The 27379-nt window shown below is 36.4% G+C and overlaps 3 protein-coding genes across 4 annotated transcripts; all 3 read right to left on the reverse strand.

Moving 5' to 3' along the window:
- Positions 1-8472: 8472 nt before the first annotated feature.
- LOC140833456 (uncharacterized) lies at positions 8473-9843 on the reverse strand. 2 transcript variants are annotated; one of them, XM_073197791.1, is made up of 4 exons: positions 9113-9843; positions 8906-9038; positions 8726-8833; positions 8473-8609 (listed from the first exon to the last, which is right to left on the reverse strand). In XM_073197791.1, the coding sequence occupies exons 2-4, from the start codon at positions 9014-9016 to the stop codon at positions 8532-8534; spliced, it is 297 nt and encodes a 98-aa protein (XP_073053892.1). In that variant the 5' UTR covers positions 9017-9038; positions 9113-9843; the 3' UTR covers positions 8473-8531. The 2 variants fall into 2 exon arrangements, with proteins under 2 accessions (XP_073053892.1, XP_073053891.1); XM_073197790.1 differs by lacking the exon at positions 9113-9843 and having other exon boundaries at positions 8906-9092.
- Positions 9844-12598: 2755 nt separating this feature from the next.
- On the reverse strand, positions 12599-13102 carry LOC140835462 (G-type lectin S-receptor-like serine/threonine-protein kinase RLK1). Its single transcript, XM_073200955.1, has one exon. The coding sequence runs from the start codon at positions 13100-13102 to the stop codon at positions 12599-12601; it is 504 nt and encodes a 167-aa protein (XP_073057056.1).
- Positions 13103-18777: 5675 nt separating this feature from the next.
- Positions 18778-21379, reverse strand: LOC140834161 (G-type lectin S-receptor-like serine/threonine-protein kinase LECRK3). The gene has a single exon (XM_073198838.1). The coding sequence runs from the start codon at positions 21266-21268 to the stop codon at positions 18887-18889; it is 2382 nt and encodes a 793-aa protein (XP_073054939.1). The 5' UTR covers positions 21269-21379; the 3' UTR covers positions 18778-18886.
- Positions 21380-27379: the final 6000 nt, after the last annotated feature.

Genomic DNA, 27379 nt, shown 5'->3' on the forward strand with positions numbered 1-27379 from the left:
ACAACATATGATCACGAGTCCTGAGGACATGCTGGTAAAATTCTTTCATCTTTTGAAATATATAATTTGATGCTAAATAAATACTAAATCGTGTTCCTTCTCGACTCTTGCAGCTAGACAAATGTGTTCTCTGCCGCATTTACAACAGATCCCATGGGAGTTGGGAACACAACATGATTCCAAGGCAGTGCAATCCTTTGGTGTTGCCGGCGCAACAAAACGAGCCAAATCTTCCAATCCAACAGCAAAATCTACCGGCACAACAAACAGAGAACGATCATCATGGTGGATGGCTTAATTATTGTAATGAAAGTTCTCTTAATTATTCTAATGAAAGTTCTGGAGGAGTTTCTGGGGAGATTGAAAGTGTAGTTGGCAGTTTTACTGCGTTCATTTCAGATGCAATGGTTGATCTCGGACCTATTCCATCATTCTACGACTTCGACCAGCTCGGCGATAACAATTTTCTTTATCACGAAATCTACAATTCCAGCCCGGGCCTCCCATCATTACCAGACAACGTTGATCATCTTCAAGAACCCTTTTCACACAGCTTTGTTCCGGGGAGGAACTGAGACAAGAGGCCTACAGTAGAATGTGGTGGATGGGAAAGATAGAGCTAGCTCATTAATATTGCAAATGGATGATGGATGCTTTAATTTTCTCTTCGGTTCTTATTTTCAGAATTGGATCTTGTTTCCATCTTAGCCTCTCTTGTATGGTTTTTCCAAGTACTTGCTGAAAATTTATGATATTGAATTGGTTTCTATATGCTAATGGAGCTTTCGTGCGACCTTCTTTCATTGAGTGAGTCTCATATGAGACCGTCTCACAGATCTTAATATGTGAGACGGGTCAATACTACCCATATTCACAATAGAAAGTAATACTTTTAACATAAAAAGTAATAATTTTTCATGGATAACCCAAATAAGAGATCCGTTTCACAAATACGACCCGTGAGACTGTCTCACACAAGTTTTTGTCTATTTCATTTACAAGTTCTTTTCGTTTACAATTTGGTGTATATATGATTTATTATTATTTGGCGATCTTCGAGTCACAGCGGTCATCTTTATGTACAATACACCAACATAAAAATATATTAACTCGTTAATTTAAAATATTAGATAAATAACTCTCTTAATTTATGGATTCATAATTATAGATATTTTAAGTCTCAAAATATAATGTAAATATCATTCGACAAATAATATAATCTAGTTCAATTTGTTCTTAATTAAAAACTGATCTAATTAGAGCTTGCAAGTAATTAAATATGAATACCAAATAATAATAAAATAAAAAAAGATGTGGATCCAAACTGTGTCTTAGCCATGGTTTATGACCACATGAGACTCGTGGCTTACCCCAATGACTAACGAAAATATTAACAAGTTTTGACATACTAATGGGATGTATTTCCGTGGCAGAACGTAAAGACTCTTGTGAGACAGTCTCACATATTAATTTTCTGTAATGGATCTTCAACTCGACTCAACTCATGAAAAATATTAATTTTCATGCCAAAATATTACTTTTAATGTTAGGTATGAATCGGATCGACCTGTCTCATGGATATAGAGCCGTGAGACTATCTCATAAGCGACATACTTTTAATCACAAAAACTATTGTGAGACGGTTTCATAGGTTAGTTTTGTGAGACGAATCTTCAACCCGGTTCGATTCATGAAAAAATATATTTTTTTTGCTAAAACTATCATTTTTCATTTTAAGTATGAATCAAATTGATCCGTCTCACGGAAAAAGATACGCGATACCTTCTTATAAAAAAACATACTCATATTTAATCCATATTTTTTTTTCTCAAAAAAATCAAGTTATATACATTTATCCTTATGATCAGTACTTCAGTAGGGAAAAAAAACACACATACACACACGCATATATATATATATATATATATATATATATATATTTATAGTTTCTTTATTGCACATTACTGCTTGAGGTAAAATCAAAATTATTCTTCATTTCATGTTTGCAATGTATATATATATATATATATATATATATATATATATATATATATATATATTTATAGTTTCTTTATTGCACATTACTGCTTGAGGTAAAATCAAAATTATTCTTCATTTCATGTTTGCAATGATCCCACTGTTTTCTATGACATATTTTATGTCGTGCTTGATGATTGCTTCTTTGGACGTATAGAATTGACGATTTCTTCTCTTTCGGGCTTATTTACCATATCTTTTACCCAGATTTGTTCCTATCTCTTCCTATTCTCACTCAATAATTTCAATTTTTAGATTTCAAATTCAATTTACATTTTATGATACCTATATCTCTTCCTATCTTTTTTTTTCCATATCAATTATATTGCTACGTTTTTTTCTCAATTGTTGTTTTATTACATCAAAATTCATATTCCAAAACTAAGATTCAATCCTAAAGCTACCTACATTTAGTAAATTCTATGTTTTCATATTGATGGTTGATACTCACGGGAAATTTAGGGTCCGCTCCCAGCAAGTGTCACTAGTCCAGACGCAGATGTTGAAATTACCCTGAGCCTGAAATCACAAATAAGATCGTTAGGAGGGGGCCAGGAGGGTGTCCTGGCGTAGCCCCTCCGACGCTCAAGTCAGTGACTGAGGATATATGGGGGGAGCAGCTAAGGATGCTGCTGAGAACAATATATTGAATGAATGAATTAACACTCAAACCTGGTATTTATAGGAGAATACCTGGGCCCTTGGTGGGCCTGTCTTCCATTTGGGCTAGGGATGGGCCAGGGATAATAGAACCCTTGATGAGCCTGTCTTCCATGGGGTATCACCAGTCTCCCCCTCCCAAGTCGAACTGAATCGTAGGTTCAAAGTTCGATTAGTTGTATTGTCCTTGAACTCTCCTTCTTACACCTCATTCGCACGCTCCTCCTCCGCTCGACCGCCCTTGCGCCCGGCGCTCCCACTCGCACAGCAGCTGCGCCGAACGTTCATCTGCACAGCACCGTCCTCACCACCCTCGCCAGCCCAGCACCCTCGCCCACATACGCAGCCTCGCCCCACACACGCAGTTTCGCCCACATCCCCTCGCTAGCCCTGCCGATCTCGCCCCACGCTCTCGCCTCGCCCTCACCCGCATCCTCGCCGCTCGCCCATCACGCCCTCGCCTCGTCCTTCACGCTCGCCCAGTCCATCTCGCCCCACGCTCTAGCCTCGCCCTCACACGCAGCCTCGCCGCTCGCCCATCACGCTCGCCCAGCACATCTCGCCCCACGACCTCACACACCACACCTCGCCCTCTCCTTCACAGCGTGCCACGCCTCCGCCACGCTCGCCAAGCCCATCTCTGCCGCTCATATACATAGCCTCGCCCACTGCCCCCACGCTCACCCTCGCCCTCGCTTCGCCCCTGCCCCCACGCTCACCCTCGCCTTAGCCTCGCCCCCTGCCCAGCTCTCGCCTGCCTGAACGCCCAGCCTTCATGAGTGCCTGCGCCCTCGCCCTCTGCCACGCCGAGCACTCGCCTCGGCCTCGCCCCCTGCCCAGCTCTCGCCTGCCTGCACGCCACGGCATCGTCCATTACGGCCTCGATCCCCGTAAACTCTGCTCCCCCAACAACTTTCGTTATCGACTAACCAAAAAAATGTTCTTCCTCCCAAACTCTGCTCCTCTGCTAGACGATGCCTTAGCAGGAAAATTTAATTCTCCTCCTCCACTCTGCTCCTCTGCTAGGCGACGCCATAGCAGGAAAATAACAATTCACCACCTCCACCCTCTAACTCCTCTGCTAAGCCGGGTCTTAGCAGGAAAATAAAAACTCAACATCTCCACCCTCTAACTCCTCTGCTAGGTGACGCCATAGCAGGAAGACAAAATTCAACCCGCCCACCCTCTAACTTCTCTGCTTGGCGATGCCTTAGCAGGAAAATAAAATTCAACGCGCCCACCCTCTAACTCCTCTGCTAGGCGATACCTTAGCAGGAAAATAAAATCAACGCCTCCACCCTCTAACTCCTCTGCTAAGCCGGGCCTTAGCAGGAAAATAAAAATTCAACATCTCCATCCTCTAACTCCTCTGCTAGGCCGGGCCCTAGTAGGAAAATAGAAATTCAACACCTCCACTCACTAACTCCTCTGCTAGGTGATACTTTAGCAGGAAAATAGAAATTCAACACCTCCACCCTCTAACTCCTCTGCTAAGCCGGGCCTTAACAGGAAAATAAAGATTTCACATCGTCACTCTCTAGCTCCTCTACTAGGCGATGCCTCAGTAGGAAAATAAAAATTCAACCTCCTCACCCTCTAACTCCTCTGCTAGGTAATACCTTAGCAGGAAAATAAAAATTTCACCTCGTCACCCTCTAACTCTTCTGCTAGGCGATGCCTTAGCAGAAAAATGAAAATTCTCATCCCCAACTCTGCTCCTCTGCTAGGCGATGCCTTAGCAGGAAAATAAAGATTCTCCACCCTCACTTTCTACTCCTCTGCTAGGCGACGCCTTAGCAGGAAAATAACATTTTTCTCATTCTCAACTCTGCTCCTTTGCTAGGTGATGCCTTAGCAGGAAAATAAAGATTCTCCACCCTCACTCTCTACTCCTCTGCTAGGCGACGCCTTAGCAGGAAAATAACATTCTTCTCCTCGCCGCCTCTGCTCCTCTGCTAGACAATGCCTTAGCAGGAAAAATAAAATTTAATTCTCCCCATCCACTCTGCTCCTCTGCTAGGCGATGCCGTAGCAGGAAAATAAAATTCATTTCATCATCATAATACAACAACATCCACGAACTTAATATAAGAACTTGGCTTTATTAAATTTGAATTAATAACATAAGACAAACTCAGAAACAAAATACAACAAAATTCGAGTCAAGATTAATACTCTCTAAGGTGGTAAACCTTCCCGAGCCTCTTTAGAGCCTTGCCCGGCGTATTCTCCAACTTTCATCTCTGCTCATCTTGTAACTCCCCAGGACAAAATTACTCCCTTCTTCCTTTCTTAATCATGTTAAGCTCCACAGACGCTCTTTTTCCCTCCTCCCTCACTACCCCTTCATAACACCGACGCGCGACTTTTTGGTCCCCGCATAAGACTCCAACTCCTTTTCCCACAGGAAACTTAATCTTCTGATGATAAGTGGAAGCTACGGCTCTGAAATCCTTCAGGGCTGGCCGTCCTAGGATTCCATTATACGCTGAAAGGGTATCCACCACGGTGAACGCTATCATTTTTGTTACTCGCCGAAGATCAGTCCCCAGGGATAGGGGAGGCAAAATCTGACCCAAAGGCGGGATGGCGTGTCCTGCAAACCCATACAGCGGGTTGGAGACCGGCTCAAACTCAAATCCTTCCATCTTCATTTGATCCAACGTGCTCTTGAAAAAGACGTTCACAGAGCTTCCATTATCGATAAATATCCTTGCCACATCATAATTGTCAATAGTGGCCGTCACCACCAAGGCATCGTTATGTGGAGTCACAATGTCTTGGAGGTCTTCCAGCCCAAAGCTGATGACGGGGTCTTGTGGTAAGTCTGCACCCCTAGATATTTCGAAGTTCTCCAACCTTCTCCCCTGTGCTTTCCGAGCCCGTCCAAAGTCTCCATCAGTAGCACCGCCCGAGATCATATGAATAATTCCTCTCGTAGGGTGGTTATCATCATTCGTTCCCCTCCTCGGTTCGACGAGCTCCTGAGGAACATCTTGACCTCTACCCTCCCCTCTCTGCTCTCCGACCCTCTGATTTATCCATGGAGGGCCTTGACCACAACTAGGGGACGGGCGAGACCTTGGTCGACTCTCGGATGCGGATCCTTCTCGTCTGTCCCGCGAAGGCAATCTAACACTGCTCTTAGCCCTTCGCGACTTCTTCCACCTCCCCTCGGACTCCCTCACCTCCATCACCTCGTCACGACTCCTATCCAGAGGAACATGTGATGAGAATTGTCTTCTGTCCCTAGCTTTATCCTCCTCCCTTTCCCCTGCGCCCCTCTTCCTTCCTCCTCTCTCCGCTCTCTCAACTCTTCCTCCCCCGGGCCGCTGCTCCATCCTCTTGTGTCGCTGGGCATCCTCTAGATTTACATATTTTTCCGTCCGAACTAACAAATCATCATAGCTCGACGGAGGTTTCTTGACAAGCGATTTGAAAAATTCTCCTCCTCTAAGTCACTGGGTAAAGGCACTTATCATGATGTCAGGAGTGGCCGCTGGTATCTCCAATGCTACGTTGTTGAAACGCTGGACAAACTCTCGCAAAGTTTCAGCTTCTTGTTGTTTCACCACAAACATGCTCAAATAATTTTTTTGGTGTTTCTTGCTGCTAGCAAATCGGTGCAAGAAGGCAGCTGAAAAGTTCTCAAAAGAACGTATAGAGCTGGGCTGCAAAGTGTTAAACCACTGCTGGGCTGACCTCACCAACGTGCCCAGAAAAACCCTACACCTGACTCCATCTGAATATTGGTGCAACAGAGCCGCATTCTCAAATCTCCCCAAATGCTCTTCGGGGTCGGTATGTCCATCATACTCTCCAACATTCGGCTGTCGAAAATTTGGAGGAAGCCTTTCTTCTAAAATGGCTAGTGAAAAAGGACTTCCTCTCTTGGGTGTCGGCGCTCTGTTCCCCAATTGCTGCCTCAACATCTGTATTTCCTTCCACATCTCCTCCGTCTCCGGATTCTCCTCACTTGAGAGGGGTCGCGTCTCCTCCACCCTACTCTGACTGCCCTCCACATTCTTCTCTCACTCTTGACGAGCGACCTGCTCTTCGGCAAACACAGACTCTTGATTCCTCTTCATGGCCTCATTCACTGTCCGGGTGATAAATTGGCCCAACTGTTCTAGGGTCAAGTTCCCCACATTCTCATCGGGACGGGGTTGCTCGACCATTGTCTCATGAAGGGGCTGCTCGGTTCTTGTCTCTGGACGATGTTGTTAATGTCTCGTCTCGAGACGCGGTTGTTCATGTCTTGTCTCAACATGAGACTGTTCGGGTCCCCTATGAGGACGCGATGATGCTGAGGTAGCTCATCTACTTCTTTTCTTGGCTACCTTCTCTACGCCTCAACTCAAGTGTTTCCACAGACGGCGCCAAGTGATACTCACGGGAAATTTAGGGTCCGCTCCCAGCAAGTGTCACTAGTCCAGACGCAGGTGTTGAAATTACCCTGAGCCTGAAATCACAAATAAGATCGTTAGGAGGGGGCCAGGAGGGTGTCCTGGCGTAGCCCCTCCGACGCTCATGTCAGTGACTGAGGATATATGGGGGGAGCAGTTAAGGGTGCTGCTGAGAACAATATATTGAATGAATGAATTAACACTCAAACCTGGTATTTATAGGAGAATACCTGGGCCCTTGGTGGACCTGTCTTCCATTTGGGCTAGGGATGGGCCAGGGATATTAGGACCCTTGATGGGCCTGTCTTCCATGGGGTATCAATGGTGATATTGATAGCAATACAAATATTGCTAAAAAATGTGTAGTAAACCAATCTTTATATCTAATATTAGTATATATTATACACCGTATTTAATATAAAAAGATCATCACATTAAATTATATATCAATTGGTTATACTCAATCATCATGTGTGCGTCGACTGCTAGTATATACGAAAAATAATTGTACATAAACACAAATTTTGGACGAGGTTGCGTTTTATCCAGATCTACGCACTCTTTTCTTCAGAGAATCTTTTAGTTTTCTATTCTAAATTACTTTCTTAATGGAGGAAAGAATAGGGAACATGATAGAGCGTGATCTGGGGACCATGACTCTTATATATAGATAATATTTATCATTATCTTCTGATATTTTTGTTTTAGTCCATCATAAAAACAGAAATTACGCCTATGTCTTTACACATTAAAGGCCAACAACCTATAAAATACATTAAAGCTCAATAACTCGAAACCATAGTTGATCACTATATTTTGTGTTTAACTTAATAGACAACTCATAAATTATAATTATTCACATATAAGTCCATATAAATAAAATTAATCCAATAAACAGATCCTGTCATAATGAGAGTGGATCTTTTGCTCTTGTTCGGAATATTAGCGGGAGGGATCCGGATCGCCTACAGCTTGAATTTTTTTTTATTTGTTTTTTAATTTTTCTTTTTTTTCTCTTTTTTTCCTCTCTTATTCTATATTGTTTTCCTTCTATTTTCATCCATTTTTTTTTCCATCTTCCACAAACATTGGACAATTTTATATGAAATAATATAAACATTTTAATTTTTTTATGTTAAATTAATAATTTTGCAATAAAAAATTACTATATTAAATGTTTACATGTGAAAAATCGTATCATTTTTTTCGAATTTGATGAGTATTATTAATTTTTTTCCAATGAACAAAATTTTTAACAATATAAAACTATTAATATGTTAATGCTTAAATTAAAATTTAGAACATTTCCATCATACAATATCAAAAACTAAAATTCAACACCACATTTCCATCCAAAATAAATAATTCATACATTTTTAAACTTAATTTCAACTAACAATGTTAATCGGCTATTCTTTAAATAAAAAACTACTCAAGAGCATTATTGGATATATCTCCATTGAAATCCATGGCTTCAAGAGAATGGTGAGGATGATCAAATTGTGCCTGCATTAAATAAGAATAAATATTATAAAATCAATTTTACCATATAAGAATTAATATTTTTTTGGCTTAAAATTTTTACCAATTAAAAAATTTCTAAATATCATTAAAGTTCATACCATTAATAATTCAGTGAAATTGAATTGACCTCCAGTTGTTTGAAGACATGCATGAGGTACCGGAGGTGCTGAACAAGATACGGGTAATTCATCATGTGTTCCGATGTCCTACAATGATTGTAAAAATAAGAAATCTAGATAATTTTTATTTCAAAAAAGTATTAATATTAGTTAATTTACCTCGACTCTCAAATTTGTTTTTCTTCGTTTTGCTTGAAGTTCTACCCAACTCTTCAACCTTCTTGACTTTTTCACACCATTTCTTTTCTTGAATCCTTTTGCTTGTATCATAGAAGGTCCTATCGATGATGTCCTGACACCACTATTATTGTCTTGGCTCACTTCAGTCAAACGCATTTCCATGACTTGCTTGGTTAAATCACATACCGAATTATGCACCAAAGAGAAAGTTGATTGGTGGACGGAGGCTTCGGTTGCCAGTCTTACGAGCATCATACAAAGTTTTCTATATCGTTCTGTACTTTCTCGTTTGGGATCTTCTTCGACTTCATTGCCCATACAATCGTGTACCACTCCACTCCTAGCTTTTCTCGTCCATCTATTCAAGATATAATGCTCTGGCAGTTTTTTTACGTCCTGCACATCATATACTTTCACAGCATGACAACACAATAATCCAGTCATCTCGAATTTTCGGCAACTACATGAAATCATCTTTGTGCTAGGATTAAATGTCACCCTCCATTCTCCTTCTTTATCAATTCGCCCGACAACATATTCAAATAATGGTTGAGTTTCATTTTTATATTTTATATAAGCAGCTGCGAACAAAACAAACTCTACTTGAAATAGATGAAAGATAGTGAGGGTATAAATTTCAGAAAGTTGACGCAACATAGGAGAACTCTCTAGCTTTAATCTCGGTAATTTTTGACGTGTCTCAAATTCACATCTTAGCTCATTGTACCGCTTTTCCTCCAAGACCTGTTCGAAGTGCTTAAAAAATTGCATTATATCTAAGTCGGGTTTCATACAACTCTTGACATCAGAATTGACACTTTCACTGAGTTGTGTGCTTCTCATACCAAGTGTGAAAGCCTTGTTCATGTAACAAGCTGTCCATTTCTTCTTTATATTGTAAGTGGATTGCAGCCATGTGTTTTCTTGAATATTATATTGTACTAGTAGAACACTCCAAGCCTCCTCGAATCGGGTCTCATCGTCAATGCCATACATGCATCTCTTAAAATCAGTTAAGAAATGAGAACCATCTTTCATCAAGTTTCCCACGGTGTGGCAGAACGCAAGAACCGCACGGTAGTAGAGATGGCAAGAAGCATGTTGAAAGCCAAAAGTCTTCCGAATATATTTTGGGCATAAGCAGTAGCCACATCAATTTATCTTCTAAATTTATCTCCAACAAAGGCTGTTCTGAATCAGATTCCCTATCAAGCGTGGAAAGAAAGAAGGCCTTCGGTAAGCCACTTACGTATCTTTGGTTGTATCGCATATGTTTTAATTGATTCACACAATCGTCGTAAGCTTGATGATAAATCAGTAAAATGTATTTTTGTTGGTTATTGTGATCAATCTAAAGCATATAGGTTGTATAACCCAACAAGTGGCAAAGTGATTATTAGCAGGAATGTTGTTTTTGATGAAAATTCAAAATGGATATGGAATGAAGAATCAAGTGGTGTTAATGTTGACACAACTGAATATGAAGTTCTACAGAACACACCTGAATTTGTCAGCTCAACCTCAACAACAACTTCCGTATCCTCTAACTCCAACAGCAATAACTCATCAAATGATGAAACTCCACCGAGAAAATTCAGATCATTATCAGATATTTATGAGAGCACACAAGTTTTATCTGTAGCTGATCCTACAAACTTTGGAGAAGCTGTGATCAAAGAAGAATGGTGGAAAGCTATGAAAGAAGAATTGGAGGCAATTAACAAAAATGCAACTTGGGAATTGGTGGAGTTGCCGGCAGGAAAAAATGTCATTGGAGTAAAGTGGGTATTCAGAACTAAGTATAATTCTGATGGAGAAATTCATAAATACAAGGCAAGACTCGTGGTCAAGGGATACTCACAGGAACAAGGTATCGATTATGAAGATACTTTCTCTCCCGTAGCCCGCTTTGAAACAGTAAGAACTCTTCTAGCCTTAGCTGCTCAATTAAGATTGGTTGTTCATCAATTTGATGTTAAGTCTGCCTTTTTAAATGGTGAGTTGGAAGAAGAAGTTTATGTAACTCAACCCGAAGGCTTTGTTGTTCATGGTAAAGAGAGAAAAGTGTACAGGTTGAAAAAGGCATTATATGGCTTAAAGCAAGCCCCGCGTGCTTGGTACAGCAAGATCGATTCTTACTTTCAAGAAAATGACTTTAAGAGAAGCAAAAATGAACCCACACTTTATTTGAAGAAAGCTGGTAACGATTTTCTCTTTGTTTGCTTATATGTAGATGATATTATCTACATGGGTACTTCCTGTTTTATTAAAGAATTCAAAGACAGTATGAAGAACAAATTTGAGATGTCAGATTTAGGTATATTGAGCTACTGTCTTGGTTTGGAAGTGAATCAAACTGATAATGGGATTTTTGTCCATCAAAAGAAATATGCTACTGATATTCTAAAGAGGTTTAATATGCTCAATTGTAAAGTTGCAGAAACACCAATGAATTCGAATGAGCAATTGCAACTTAACGACGAAACTGAACCAGCTGATGGAACATATTTCAGGAGCTTAGTAGGGGGTTTAATATATTTAACTCACACCAGACCAGACATTGCTTATTCGGTGGGGGTAATTTCAAGATTTATGCATTCTCCGTCAAAGCATCATCTTGGAGCAGCCAAAAGAGTATTGCGTTACATTGCTGGAACAATTGATTTTGGGCTATGGTACAGTCAAGTTTCTAAATTTAAATTAAGGAGCTTTACAGACAGTGATTGGGCCGGGTGCTTGGATCATCGAAAGAGTACAACAGGTTACACATTCAATCTTGGTTCAGGTGCCATCTCTTGGAGCTCAAAAAAGCAAGCAACAGTAGCTTTGTCATCTTCAGAAGGTGAATATGTATCTGCAACTTCAGCAGCATGTCAGGTAGTATTGATGCGATGAATTCTTGAAGAACTTGGTCATGAACAAAAAGAAGCAACTGAGATCTTTTGTGATAATAAAGCAGAATTTTTATGACTAAAAGTCCTGCTTTTCATAGCAGGACCAAGCATATCAGTATTCGTGTTCACTTCATCAGAGAACTTGTAGCTGAAGGGAAAGTTGGTTTATCCTACTGCAATACAGAGGAGCAAGTTGCAGACATCCTGACAAAGTCTCTTCCTAAAGATAAACATGTTTATCTAAGATCTCAGCTTGGTGTCTGTAGGTTTGAATTAAGGGAGGGTGTTGAGAAGTAATTCAACCTTGACCAAGTCATTTATCAATTTTATTAGTTTCTAGATGGTTGGCTAGTGCCAGAATAATCTCCTTGTTGGTTGAGATATCTTAGGAAGTTGTTTTCTGTAAGCCTATATATAGGCACGTCACTTTCCTTTTGTAGTAGTAATAAGAACACAAGTGCAAATAAAACATCTTTTGCTTTCATTCTTATTCTCAATTTCTATCATATACATAATGCCTGAGAACCCCGTCATAATCCAATATCATTCTCTGGTAATATAGGGCGGTTGAAGCGCCATTTGAAGACAGAAAATCAAGTATTGTTCCATTCTCTGCTGTAAGGAAGATGTAGCCAGATTGGTTAAAGATCACTTGGAATCCACTGCCAACAGTATTTGATGCCCAATACGCACCGATGCTGTCGTCCATGGGGAAGTTTCTGTTGTAAGACACAAGATTCCCATCACCTTGCATCGCAAAGATGAATCTCCCACTGGACTAATTAGTCTCCGAAAAGCTTGAAACCAATCTACCCCCTTCACTCAATATCTGGGACGGTAAAACCGTATCAGTTGGATCATTAAAACTTTGCCACAAGAGAGTTGATTTATTGCGCACCAGTACAAAGTTACCGCTGTCAAGCATGGCGCCATATGCGACAGCCGAGCCCGCCAGATTAGGAGTCCAAATTGGCTGGCCCCTCGGATCATCAAGTTCAGATCTCCCATCTGTAAAAATATGAAACTTAGATCCTTCCGCAGCTGGATTATCTCGATTTGCAGACCAAATTATAGTTTTTTCGGGTATACTGTCGAACCAGATGGCTAGCAAGTAGCCTCCACCAGGCACGATCTGTCGGAATCCAAAAGCAAAATCACCAGATGGTGATGGCCAAGCTGAATTCTCATAGTTCGCAATGAGAGATGAACCCAAAGAAACGTTGCGATAGGGCTGCGCTGTGGCTAATATCGGAAGCAATAGAACCAACATGAAATGTAACATTTACAGAAATTAACAGGCGTAAGCCATTGGAGCAAGGGAAGATAATGGACTCACTTAGAACAATGAAAGGAGAATATTACAGCACCATATATTAATTGAAGGGTTGAAGCTAACTTAGCTACGACGCGCGACTCATAAATATGGCGTTCAGCCCTCTTTGACTGGGAAAAAAATGTTTACATGACGTTAGAAAATGCTAATTTATCGTCGAAAATTGTTTGCCATGTCGACAAAGGAGGTGTATTGGTTCTAGATTTTTAACTTTTATGGAATTTATTCAATCTACACTTTTATATAATCTATAAAAGTTTAGTGGTATTCAATTTAACTTTTGTATAATTTTAAAAAGTCACGTGGTATTCAAAATCTACTTTTAAAAACTCTACAAAAATTTCTATGTATTCAAAATGCCAATAGACTTTTAATTACTCTATGAAATTCTATTAAGTACAAGACTTTAATATATAACTTTAATCACTCTTATTAAAATCATACCAAACATTAAATATAATATCATATATCTTATATATCCTTAACTTATCCTTATATTATATATCACATGTTTATCCTATCATGTGTACTAAATTATGCCTCAAAGTAGTATCCTTAACTCAACCCATGCGAAACACAATAGATCGAATTCAAAGCAACCATAGATTTTAAATCTAGTAACTTACCAGGTGATTTCAGAGAAATTTTGAAATAATATATAATTTCTTTATATCGTTATTTCATATGAAATATAAACAATGAGATCGTTTAAACCAATGTTTTCAAAACCGGACCGGACCGGCCGGTTGGACCGGTTCAACCGCGAACCGGTCTCCAGACCGGTCCGGACATAAATAAAAACCCGGAAAACAGGTTTAACCGGAAAAAACCGGTTAAAACCCGGTTCAACCGGGAAAACCGGAAACCGGCCGGTCTTCAGGAACCTGCCGGGTCTGTGAAATTATAAAAAAATTTGCCCAGAGATCGGCGACGGTTATTTCAAAATCCGTCGCTATATAGCTACGGTTAAGAATAACCGTCGCTATTTAGCGACGGTTTGTTTCAAACCGTCGCTAAATAGCGACGGTTTTTGCAACTACACTTTTTTTTTTATAAGAAACTTGATGTTTACTACTTTTTTTATAATTAATCTTGATGTTTACTTGGACACTTAAACTTGGTCATCACTATTTGGTTACTTTTTTTAATAAGAAACTTGATGTTTACTATTTTTTTTATAATTAATCTTGATGTTTACTTGGGCACTTAAACTTGGTCATCACTATTTGGTTACATGTTATGTGTAATTTGGATTTTTGAATTTGAAAAGTGATGTTTATTTTGATATTTGTTGTAATTTTCATCTTAAAAATTAAATAAAAACTATAAAAATATAAATAATCAATATTTTACTATTTTATTTATTATATAAAATAAATAAAATATTAATTTTATTGATCCGGTTCGACCGTCCGGTCGAACCGGTTGAACCGGTTGAACCATTTTTTAAGGCTTGACCGGTTCGATTAACGGTCCGGTTATAAAAACACTGGTTTAAACTACTCTAAAAAAAATCGGTTTTTATACTTAGAGAACTGTATGTGATGACACAATATAGATATCAAGTAGATGTTATGTTGACATATAAACTTGTTCTTGAAAAATTTTCACCCCTGATTAATTGAAAAAGTTTTACACCATTGATTAATTGAGAGGTAATATGCGGAAGAAGATAGAGTTTTCTTAAATTTCGTCGATAATTGAAAAAACTTTATTATAGTAACGATGATAAGTTTAACAATCAATATTTTTCCATATGATCGATGAATGGAAAAGTCGAGAGAATCCTTACAATTTAGAGCTAATAGATTAATGGAAAAACTTGGAAACCAAACCAGATCAAGTAGTAAGACTAATATAACACTATCCTAATTTTTTACTGATAATAATTGTATAAATATAAAGTTTAAAAATCAAAGTCCATAAAATAAAAAAAAAAACATATTAACTCAAAAACTGCGGAAATTATGTGTATTACGTAATTTATTATAAATAATCATACAGCACTGAATGAGTAACGAGTATAAATAATTATAGAAGGAGGATACAAGCGGTGATCACCAAAAATAATTTTTTGATATATCAACTTGTTAAATTTTAGGTTTAGATACATTAAATTTTCAAATTTTGATCTCGGTACACTAAATTTTATAATTTTGGACTACTTTGATTCAATTGGTGATGTCATGATATCGGAAAATACCGACATCTTGTCGAAAATTGCTGACTTGTCAAATGTCGCGTAAAAATTAGACCAAGATAGCCAAGAATTAATAGTTACTGTATCAAAACAAAATTTTGACAATTTAATGGACCAAAATCCAAATTTTAACAAGTTAATGAAAAAAAAATCCCTTATTTTATTATTATATTGTTTCAATTCAATACATATGTTAACCTTCTCCTGCAATGTCATTCGTGAGCAAGTGTGGGACATCTATTGTATAATACCAGTTGTTATTCGAAGAGTGTGATGATAAGGATTTGATCATTTTTGTTCAATTATATATATATATATATATATATATATATATATATATATATATATATATATATATATATATATTGAGTTGTGTGTGTTAATAGACTTTTCATTTGTGTGAATTGAAAATGAAGAATGAAAAGTTTGTCCTATATAGGAAAATTAAAGTGGTATAAATGAATTTATATTGTATTACACTTTACATAAGTATAAAGTTGATTGGTCAAGATGTTTTCTTTTGCGACTGTTGTCTCTCTAGTGGATGTATCGTTAGTAGCTGAAGCACGTAAAATTCTCGTTTTCTTTTCATTTTTTGCATTTGTTTTGTATTTACTCTTGAATTCACAAGTGTTGCGGAAAATCTATAAATCGCAGAATACATCATGCTAAATCATTAAAAATTTGACTGAAAACTTAAGCGGAAGTATACCCGAAGCCATAATTCTAAATTCTTTAGAACGTGTATTGATCTTCTAGATCTACGCTATCTTTTTCTTGAGAGAATTCTTTAGTTTTCTCTCCTGAACTATTTTCTTAATGAGTAAGAGAATAGGGAACGTGATGTCGCATGATCCCTACCATGACTCATATATAGATAATGTCTATCATTATTTTATGATATTTTTGTTTTAGCACATCATAAATAAAGAAACTACACTTATGTTTCTATACATTAAAGACCTACAACTTATTATATACATTAAAACCCAATAAACCGAAATATTAGTTGTTCATTTTATTTTGGGCTTAACTTAATAGACAACCCATAACACATAATTATTTACATATAAGCTCATGTAAATAAAATTGATTCAACACTTTCCTACTTAGTCTATATGTGTAACCTTATATTATGCTCGTGAAAATAAGATCAAAGCAGTCTTCGCTGCACTCAAGATAACTAAACTCATCAATTGCCACATATGTCAACACAACTGAATGACATGTATCATGAAGTAGATTTGTAGCATGGAAATTTCATGCAATAAAATCATAACATGCCTATTTTCAATTGGTCATCCCTTAACCTTATGAGATCAAACTATAAACCATAATCAGAGAGTGACTTAATTTGAAATTTATTTTTGCAAAAAAAAAAATTTCAAGTAACTGTAACTAAAAATATCTACAACTGAAAAGTATTTAAAATAACAAACTCCTACTAAAACTGAATTTCCTCAATTGACACAACACTCATACGAGTAGTGTGCGCATGAAACTGTTTCGGTGGTGGTCACTTAGTAAGCGGATCTGCAACCATGTAATTTGTACCGATTTGCTCAATAGACAACTTTCCACTCTGAATTCTTTCTTTAACAACTAGGAACTTTATGTTTATATGTTTTGATTTCGTCGAGCTCCTGTTGTTATTGGAATACATAACAGTTGATTTATTGTCACATTGTATTCTTAGTAGCCTTTCAATGACATCTACAATGCGCAGTCTGGTGACAAAATTTTACAGTCATATTCTATAATTGGATGCCTCATAACACGCTACAAACTTAGTTGTCATGGTGGAAAAGGCTATAAGAGACTGTTTAGCACTCTTCCAAGAAATCTCACCTCCAGCAAGGAGATAAATGTAGCTCGACATAGATTTGATACAATCTTGGCATCCAATAAAATCGGAGTCAGCATACCCAATGGTCTCAAGCTGATCCAACCTCCAATATATGAGCATGTAACATTTTGTTCTCTGTAAGTACCATAAAACTCTTTTGAATGTTTTCCAATGTTCCACTCTCGGGTTACTTAAATATCGTCCCAACATTTCTGTCGTGTACGGAATATCTGGATGTGTACAAACCTAAGCATAAATCAGACTCCCCACTGCAGATGCATAGGGAATCATCTGCATTTTCTTTTCCTCAAAATCATTCTTGGGGCCTTGTTTGAGACTAAATTTCTGCCTTAGCCCGTTGGTATACAGTCTTGCATCACATATCGCTTGAGAACTTTCTCGATATAGTATTTCTGAGATAATACAAGAATACCTCGAGAACAATCTTGATGTATCTGAATACCCAATACAAAATATGCATCACCAAGATCTTTCATCTCAAAATTCTTAGCTAGAAATCTCTTGGTATCATGCAAAAATTCTACATCGATGTTAGCAAGTAGGATGTCATTCACATATAAAACCAGAAAAATATGCTTACTCTCATTAAATTTATGGTACACACAATCATCGACCAAATTTATCTGAAAACCAAACGAGATGATTACTTGATGAAATTTGAAATATCATTCTCGAGATACCTTCTTGAGCATATATATGGATTTTTTTAATCTGCAAATCACATTATTTGTGTCTTTGGACACAAAAGTTTCTGGTTGCTCCATATAAATTGTTTCATCAATGTCACAATTTAGAAATGTTGTCTTTATATCCATCTGATGAAATTCAACATCAAAATGCATCACCAAAGCCACTATAATCCTTAAAGAGTTTTTCGAAGAAACCAGAGATAAAGTCTCTTTATAATCAATGTCTTCTTTCTGTGTAAAGCCTTTAGCGACAAGACGAGCATTATATATTTCCACATTGCCTTTCAAATCCCTCTTGCTTTTAAATATCCATTTGCAATCAATCAACTTCGTACTTTTAGGCAATGAGACAGGATCTCATACGTCATTGTTCTTCATAGACTTTATCTTCTCATTCTAGGCATCATTTCACTTTTGAGAGTTGGAACTTTCCATGGCTTGACGGAAATTGATAGGAAAATCCTCCATTTTCCCAGTGTTTTCCTCATGTTTTTGAAAAAATACAAGTTGCCATCATCTGGCATTGCATTTCTCCGCTCTCTAGTGGACTCTTTAATGGTATATGTTTTGGATGTGCTTGAGTTTGTTCGTAGGGGAGGATCTCTAATATTGTCTTCTTCTATTGTGTCTTGGTCAAAATGAAAAATATTTATCAATGTCCAAGACACCTATAAGAATATTTACATATTCTTCTTAAAAGATAATATCCTTACTTTTTTCCGACAAATAAATAGGATTTCGGAATTTTATTGAATCATGGACTCTTCAATATATTTTTAACAATTGATGCATGTACACACAAGTAAACAACAGTGTTCAAATATTTAGTTAGTAATTTTTTTGTCTGAATTAGATAGCCACAAAAATCTTATTCGTAAATATATTTTGGGAAAAATTCAGAATTAATCATCCTTATTTCCTTGTTCGAAACTCAGCTTCAATTACATGACTTAGTCCATCATCTTAAAGCACCAACATCATACGAAGGATTGAGGATCCGGTGGAAGAGGCACTTCGATAGATCCTTCGAGCATATGCAAAACTCTCTTCATGTTAGGCCTCAATGACGGATCTTCTTGAATGCACCAAATGGCGACCACCACGAATTTCTTGGCCCGTTTGATATCGTTTGTGGCTTCCTCGTCATTGGCAACTAGCAAGTGCAGTGTACCGTCTTTGTAACAATCATAAGCCCAATCAGACAGAATCTCCTCGTGCTGATTCGTAATGCTTGTTTCGAAATTCTTTCTGCAGCAAATGAGCTCCAGCAACAAGATACCGAAGCTGTACACGTCGACTTTTACTGTGATAGGCATGTTTCTGAACCATTCAGGAGCTACATATCCTTTGGTTCCACGGATCATGGTAGTTGTTCGGGTCTGATCATCCTTTAGAAGTTTTGCAAGCCCAAAATCCGAGATTTTTGCTACCAAGGATTCGTCCAAGAGAACATTTTGAGGCTTGATGTCGCAGTGTATGATTTGAGTGCTGCACTCTTCATGCAAATAGCAGAGTCCCCTCGCGGTTCCAATTGCAATCTGTACTCTTTGGAACCAATTTGGCCTTGAGTTCTGGAAAAGAAAGCTTGCTATCGAACCATTACTCATGTATTGGTAAACGAGAAGCCTGTTTTCACCTTCATCACAGTATCCTAGTAATTGCACCAGATTTTTGTGGTTAGTTCTGCTGATTGAGTTCAATTCAGTTTTCAGTTCTTGTTCAGAATCTTTCGCTATCTTATTCAGCTTTTTCACCGCAATTAAACCATCATTTTCGTTCATCAGAGTCCCTTTATACACAGTTGAGCAAGCCCCGCTACCAAGTTCTTCCTTGAATCCATTTGTTGCCTCTTGTAATTCTTTGAAAGTGAAACTTCTTAAGTTGGCCGAGTACGGATGAAGAATCTTTGATTCTCGTCGTTTTAAATGAAAACCAAACAACAAGAAAGCAACGAGTAGGAGTAAGTTGACAAATACCGAACCTCCCAACAGAACAGATCCTGTGATAATGAGAGTGGATCTTTTGCTCTTGTTCGGAATATTAGCTGGAGGGGCTAATGTGGCATTACTTTTCCTTACTTTTATCAATGCTTTCCCCCCGACGCTCGAGTCAAGTCTTCCATTCGAAAGAGGGTACTTTTTCTTCCAACATCTATTGCCTCTAAAGATAGCAGCGTCACATAAACAATCATCAAGACAATCCTGTCGGCACCAATCTTCTTGGACTTGTTGATATGACATGTAATCACCACCAGGGAAATCGGTGTTAGACATCTCGACGAAGTTGAAAAGTGATGCATCTTGTGATTCTTGATCACAAATCTGTGCGACGAAATCTTGCTTGCATCCGCTCATAATGTCACTTGGATTGATAGGAGAGTAACCGGTGGGACAGAAACAATAAGGCCTCTGATCAGTTCCAAGGGAGCATATGCTGTTGTAGCCACACGCACCCCACACCGAATCGAGTGGTATGCTGAGACATATATTATCTGGTAAGAAATGCAAAACGGACCAACTCATCGGCCTTCCACCTGTTGAATTACCAAACTTGGGATATACATAATGCCTGAGAACCCCGTCATAATCCAATATCATTCTCTGGTAATATAGGGCGGTTGAAGCGCCATTTGAAGACAGAAAATCAAGTATTGTTCCATTCTCTGCTGTAAGGGAGATGTAGCCAGATTGGTTAAAGATCACTTGGAATCCACTGCCAACAGTATTTGATGCCCAATACGCACCGATGCTGTCGTCCATGGGGAAGTTTCTGTTGTAAGACACAAGATTCCCATCACCTTGCATCGCAAAGATGAATCTCCCACTGGAGTAATTCGTCTCCGAAAAGCTTGAAACCAATCTACCCCCTTCATTCAATATCTGGGACGGTAAAATCGTATCAGTTGGATCATTAAAACTTTGCCACAAGAGAGCTGATGTATTGCCCACCAATACAAAGTTACCGCTGTCAAGCATGGCGCCATATGCGACAGCCGAGCCCGCCAGATTAGGAGTCCAAATTGGCTGGCCCCTCGGATCATCAAGTTCAAATCTCCCATCTGTAAAAATCTGAAACTTAGATCCTTCCGCAGCTGGAGTATCTCGATTTGCAGACCAAATTATAGTTTTTTCGGGTATACTGTCGAACCAGATGGCTAGCAAGTAGCCTCCACCAGGCACGGTCTGTCGGAATCCAAAAGCAAAATCACCAGATGGTGATGGCCAAGCTGAATTCTTATTGTTCGCAACGAGAGATGAACCCAAAGAAACGTTGCGATAGGGCTGCGCTGTGGCTAATATTGGAAGCAAAAGAACCAACATGAAATGTAACATTTTACAGAAATTAACAGTGTAAGCCATTGGAGCAAGGGAAGATAATTGACTCACTTAGAACAATGAAAGGAGAATATTACAGCACTATATATTAATTGAATGGTTGAAGCTAACTTAGCTACGACACACGATCACAAATACGGCGTCCAGCCCTATTTTACTGGAATTGTGACATATTTTAAAAAGAATATCTAGAGTGTTCTCTTGTGAGACCGTCTCACGAATCACGAATCGTCATCTGTGAGACGCATCAAACATACCGATATTCATCATAAAAAGTAATATTCTTATCATAAAAAGTAATATTTTTTTATGGATGGCCCAAATAATATATATTTCTCACAAAATACGACCTTTGAGACCATCTCATACAAGTTTTTGTTAAATATCTATGAGACACACAAAAAAATTATTTACATGACGTTGGATAATGCTAATATAGTATCGAAAAGTATATGTCATATCAATAATTAAAGCAAAATAGTCGAAAATTAAAATTAACATACGGAACTCAAACTCCAAAACTTTTAAAACTCGAGAGACTTGGTCTTGGTCCTGGTCCTGGTCCCACTTGTAAAGCTTTGAGATATAGTTTTAGATGTTGTCGAACATTCCTAGCCCACAGATTTGAAATATAGATTTTTTTGACGACTTTTTTTGCAGGTTACAAAAATCATTCCACAAGTATTTATTTCTGATATGTAAAGAACGTGGAAGATGGGGCAGTAGGAGCCAGGTCAACCAGGTCAACCGTCAACACATTATCGTTTACTTACGAAATCAATTTTTCAAATTTTTTCATATGGTTTCACACATATCTGTTCGTCAAACTAATTATATTTATAATAAAAAATAATTTTTTTTATGAATAACTCAAATAGAATATGTGTCTCACAAAATTGACTCATGAAAGCGTGTGTTAAGAATAATTATCTCACACATGCTTCTATTCGAAACGTATGAATTAAAATCGTGAGAATTTTATATTATATTCAAATACTTAAATTTTAGTTATTTCTAGTCAACGTCTCTGCGTGAATCAACAGGTTCATCGTTTGTGGTACGCTTCTCCTAGATGCATAACCCGACCTATTAGGGAAAATAATATCGTTGATCATTTAGTTTGTATATTTTTCATTTTTGTTTTTTTTTTATTATCAATTAATTCATAATTTTAGTCAATTAATTTTCATATTTATTTCAATTTTGGTTATTTTCCCCAAAAAAATGCTGACTTAGCATCGGATACGTAAACAATGTTCGGCATCACATCATTATTATTCAATACCATGCATCACTTTTCTCATACCACATCAGAATTCCGGTAAAAAAATGGATAAAAATTAGGAGAAAAAAAGTGTAAGTTAATTTACTAAAATTGATAATTGAATAATGATAACAAGACCAAAATGAAAAATATTCAAGTTACATAAGGGTTTTCATCGGTCGGGTCGGGACGCTTCGGTCCTGTCATGCCCCGAAACTTGGGATTGACACCGGCGTTGTTTAACAATCATACAATCGAAACAACAAGCCTTTCATAGCACAGTATAAACCGAAAAAGTTTATATATCATAATTTCCACGAAATAAACATCGTCTTTACAATAACGAAATCCAACGAAATAGTAAATAATGCGGAAGCGTCTTACAATTCTTTAAATCATAAATTCGAAATAAAGCATATTACTAATCTGGCAAATCACCAACCCCAAAATTGATCTGTCTTTTCGTCCTCAACCTGCTCTTTGGACTTATCTGAGAGGGGAGAGTAAGGGGATGAGTATTTTGGGAATACTCAGTAAATGGGGGACTTTGAACACAACATAACCAATTTAATAACATTTTCGAAACATATCATAACGTACATCATGCTTTTCATAATCGTAACGTAAATTCCATAACATAATAACACTGCGATTTTTTCAACTTTAATGGTTTACTGACGTCAGTCCCTAAGTTTTAATCCTCTAAGGGGGCGAGGCCATAAAACAGTTCTATCCCACTGTTAAGGGCCATATGTTGGAATTCCACCCATTTTCAGGGAATTCTCACAGTGTCAAACATAAACGTAATAACTTTCGTAAAAACGTATAGACAAAACGACGGTACTCGACCGTATTTTTAAACCACAAAACCGAAATTTTCATGTGCATAAAACAAAATTTAAAACAGCCCACTTACGGTAGTTATTGATGCTAAAAAAACGTAGGTGCTCGGCTTCGGGAAGTGGATCGTTCCTTGTTCTTCACTCGGCGGTACTACGGCTCGATTTTTCTTGGAAGATTTTCGGCAGAGTTTCGGCTAGGACAAGTTGCTGAATTTTCGAAAATATGCAGCAAGAAATTTCGAAAATTTGTGTCTTGAATGAGTAGGGTTGATGCACTATTTATAGGGGAAGAGGGTGGAGCTAAATTTGGCACAAAAATCATACCAAAAATCGTGTCAAATCTCCTAATATTGACTCCAATATCCTTGTCATTGTTGCTGATTTATCTTCCACTTTTGTGGGATCCCTTCCTTAATCACTTGCCCCTCAATATTTCGAAAATATGGGGATTAGGTGAGGAGATTTGCTTCTAAATTGCATGGTATGTTTGACTTAGTATTGAATCTCCAATGCATTCCAATATATCTCCTCAAAATATGTGTACCCAAAAATATAGTAATAAAATCCTAACAATTCCTCAATTATCTCAAGAATATAATATCTTAATCTAATTATAATTGCATGGGTGAAAAAAAATCGGATCTTACAGGTCCGGTTTTCGATTTTCTATTTTTATTTTAGAAATATATAATATGATATCCGAACAATTTTCTTCCAAATCGATTCGGTTTGTTTTTCTAATAAAAATGTTAATATGTTATTTTTTTTTTACTTGATTTCATAGTAAACATTTAAATATAAAATTTAATGAATTAAATAAATAACAATCAACTAAAAATTATTTGGAATGATCATTCAATCACTAAATATCAAATCGTAAAATATATAATATAAGTAAAATTATTAATTTAATTAAATTTCGATTTTTTCAATCGATTCAGTCTTGACATATATAAACCAAAACCGAACCAAATAATTTTCGGTTTTAACATGTATATATTTGAATTACAAAATTTGATTTTCAGTTCGGTGTTAGATTTTTCGATTTTGATTCACGATTTTTTCGATTTTATCCGAAGTTTGAACACCTATAAAGTTACTGTGTCAAAAATGTTGTTCTTCCCAACCTATTAATACAATAAGATTATTCTATACTACACCCAGAGTCTAAAGTATTTCTTTCCTATGATGTGATCAGATGTTAGCACTTGGATCATCAAATATATGTCAACTTCCATTAAAATGTGAGAGACTCAACATGATCTAATAGTATTAGAATATAGGGAGAAAAACTTTCGATACAACATATACTAATTCCTACAACATTCACGTAAACAATTATTAACTCAAACCATTTGTTAACACCAACAAGGACTTTCAAGAGATCGTGATGCCATTTATACATGGACTTGTCATCTCCCATATATCAAATTAACACAACTAACTTAAGATTTATTAAATCTAAAAAAGTGAAGGAAAAAAAACCCATTAAATTTAGAGTATTCCCTTATATTAATTTATATGGAGCCCAATTATAATTATAGAAAATTAATATTAATTTAACTAAATTTTGTAAATTATTTTCTTTATACGTGCATGCATTTTAGTACCAATTTATCAGCATACGATTTGGCAAGAACTTTTGCATGCGAGAATAAAAGATAATAGAGATGGAAAATGAGGCACTTGATAAATTCCACACGCAAACATGAAACTACTACATGGAATTTGAATACCATAATCAAAGCTTGGAAAATTTTAATCCATCGATACGGTTCTTTGATTTGGTCGTATCAATAATCTCGACATTAATATTATATCATGTGGTCCCGACAAATTAAAAATGAATTAACAATATTTAAGTCCAAACATAAATTATAATCATGTGTATTTTGTAAGAAATACTTAGTTTTAATTAATCTGACAAGCTTTTTATTTCAACTATGTGAACTTAAAAATCCAAATATTATATTACATATATCCAATTTAAGTTGATTGATAATCAATTTAAGTTACTTACTACCTGAGATGCGTATATTTGGATATTATTTTCAACAATATATATCTTGACCGTAAAATTGTTAAACATTTCGTACATAAAAATTATAATTATAGACCTAGCTGATTTGATTCAGTTGATACTTAAAATTTGCACTATAATATCAACTATATGTACCTATATTTATTTTTTTAGTTTTCATGGATTATATATGATATAAATAATATAACAAATTAAAATATATCGATACCCAAAACTCACAAATTTATGGCACAAATTCAAGAATATGTGTTTATTTGAACCAAAAATACGATGAAGCTGAAATGATAAAAACGGAGGACTGAATCATAAGTTATATTTGATGTCAAGAACGGGAGCTCAAGTCCCCCTTAAAAAATGGATCGGTCACAAAACAATCCAAAAAATTGGGAAAAAAAATTATATGAGTAAGATTCACGTAACACAAAATCAACTTGCCTTCTTTGCTTGAATCCAAAACATTTTGGTCAGCATGTTTACATATTGTGTGTTATTAAAAGAAAAATACCTTAAAGTTATTGGTCTTCTTTCTATGGTACTCTTGCTTGATATATCTAACATGTAAACTTGAAAAATCTTTCGATCGGTCTTGACAATCCTGGATCCATGGACAACATATGGTTGTCTGTGGTGCAATGACGACGCCGGGTTTCGACTAGAAAAACGTGTAATGTATATGTATTTACATAATAAGTACTATATTCATTCACCTGATATATATATATATATATATATATATATATATATATATATATATATATATATATATATATATATATATATATATATATATATATATATATATATATATATATATATATATATATAAAGAAAGAAAGAAATGAAACCGAAAAGATGAGGGAAAAGGAAGAAATCGGTTCGAATCGGATCGTTGCTTTCAAACATTATAAAGTTTTAATTTTTTGACGTCTTTTGGCAAGAGACGATTCAACCAATGGGTGGTTTTTTGGAAAAGGACATCATTTCATTTGAATTGTGTCTCTTGAAGGCAACTTCTGGATTCCATATATTCCTCCACAAAGTTCTTCCAGAAAAAGAAGCGTGAATAATTCCCTCAAGCAAATTTCTTCTTTTCTTCTCGTTAATTTTAAACTTGTGATTTCTGCTCCAAAAAACTTGAAGGAGTGTAACTTTCAATTTTTCAGAGATATAGGTTTTGTATCCTGGAGGTTAATTCCTTGAGACCATTTACATCACAGAAGTGGGAGGAATTAATACCTTAAAGAAAACACATTTGTGTGCCTAACCTATACATGCAGTACCATTTCCCATAATTTTATACAACAAAACGATGACTATTAATATAAATAATTAATTCGTTACTATCCTATCAATATGATATATATAAAATAAATATTAAATTATCAACTATTCAACACTTGTTAAAAAAATAACATATTACGTATCTATAATCATTCATCTCATCCCACGAGTCGGGAGTAATAGAAATTTTTGAAATTCAAAAAGTTCATTAGAATATAAATGGTCCTTTATTTAAGTATTCCTAATTTTCAAAAAATGTCAAAATAAATAATATTTTAAAAAAACTAAATACATAATTTTTACATAAAGTGTTGTATATTATGTATAATATAAAATTTTATTATCTCAAACATTGGACTACATGTTTTTGGTAAGTGATTAATATATAAACTTCTATAAATAATTTTCGAAATGTAATTATTGTACTACTATAAGATTTAATATTTAAGTTGCATTGATATCACCGGTTACAATTTTGATAAAGAGATCGACATTCAATTCTACAATATACATGTATGTATATATATATATTTCTTTTTCAACTTTAGAAACCTAAATTTTAGAGAGAATAAAAAGTTTTTGAATACAAGTCTATACTAGGATTTCGGAATTTTGTTGAATTAGTGAATGAAAACATGTTTGTTAAAATTAAAATCTTCATGGACACTTGAATATATTTTTTCACAGTGCCTGTATGTACGCACAAG

Source organism: Primulina eburnea, chromosome 6, assembly GCF_022965805.1.
Source record: "Primulina eburnea isolate SZY01 chromosome 6, ASM2296580v1, whole genome shotgun sequence".
Classification (NCBI taxonomy): Eukaryota; Viridiplantae; Streptophyta; class Magnoliopsida; order Lamiales; family Gesneriaceae; genus Primulina; species Primulina eburnea.

Bases quoted from the DNA above. Each gene is read 5' to 3' on its own strand.
- LOC140833456 (XM_073197790.1), bottom strand. From the start codon at position 9,088: ATGGAAATGCGTTTGACTGAAGTGAGCCAAGACAATAATAGTGGTGTC. The intron at 8,834-8,905 runs GTAAATTAACTA...CAATCATTGTAG, and splicing joins AAACAAATTTGAGAGTCGAG to GACATCGGAACACATGATGA. The intron at 8,610-8,725 runs GTATGAACTTTA...TATTTAATGCAG, and splicing joins ATTTCACTGAATTATTAATG to GCACAATTTGATCATCCTCA.
- LOC140835462 (XM_073200955.1), bottom strand. From the start codon at position 13,102: ATGTTACATTTCATGTTGGTTCTATTGCTTCCGATATTAGCCACAGCG.
- LOC140834161 (XM_073198838.1), bottom strand. From the start codon at position 21,268: ATGGCTTACACTGTTAATTTCTGTAAAATGTTACATTTCATGTTGGTT.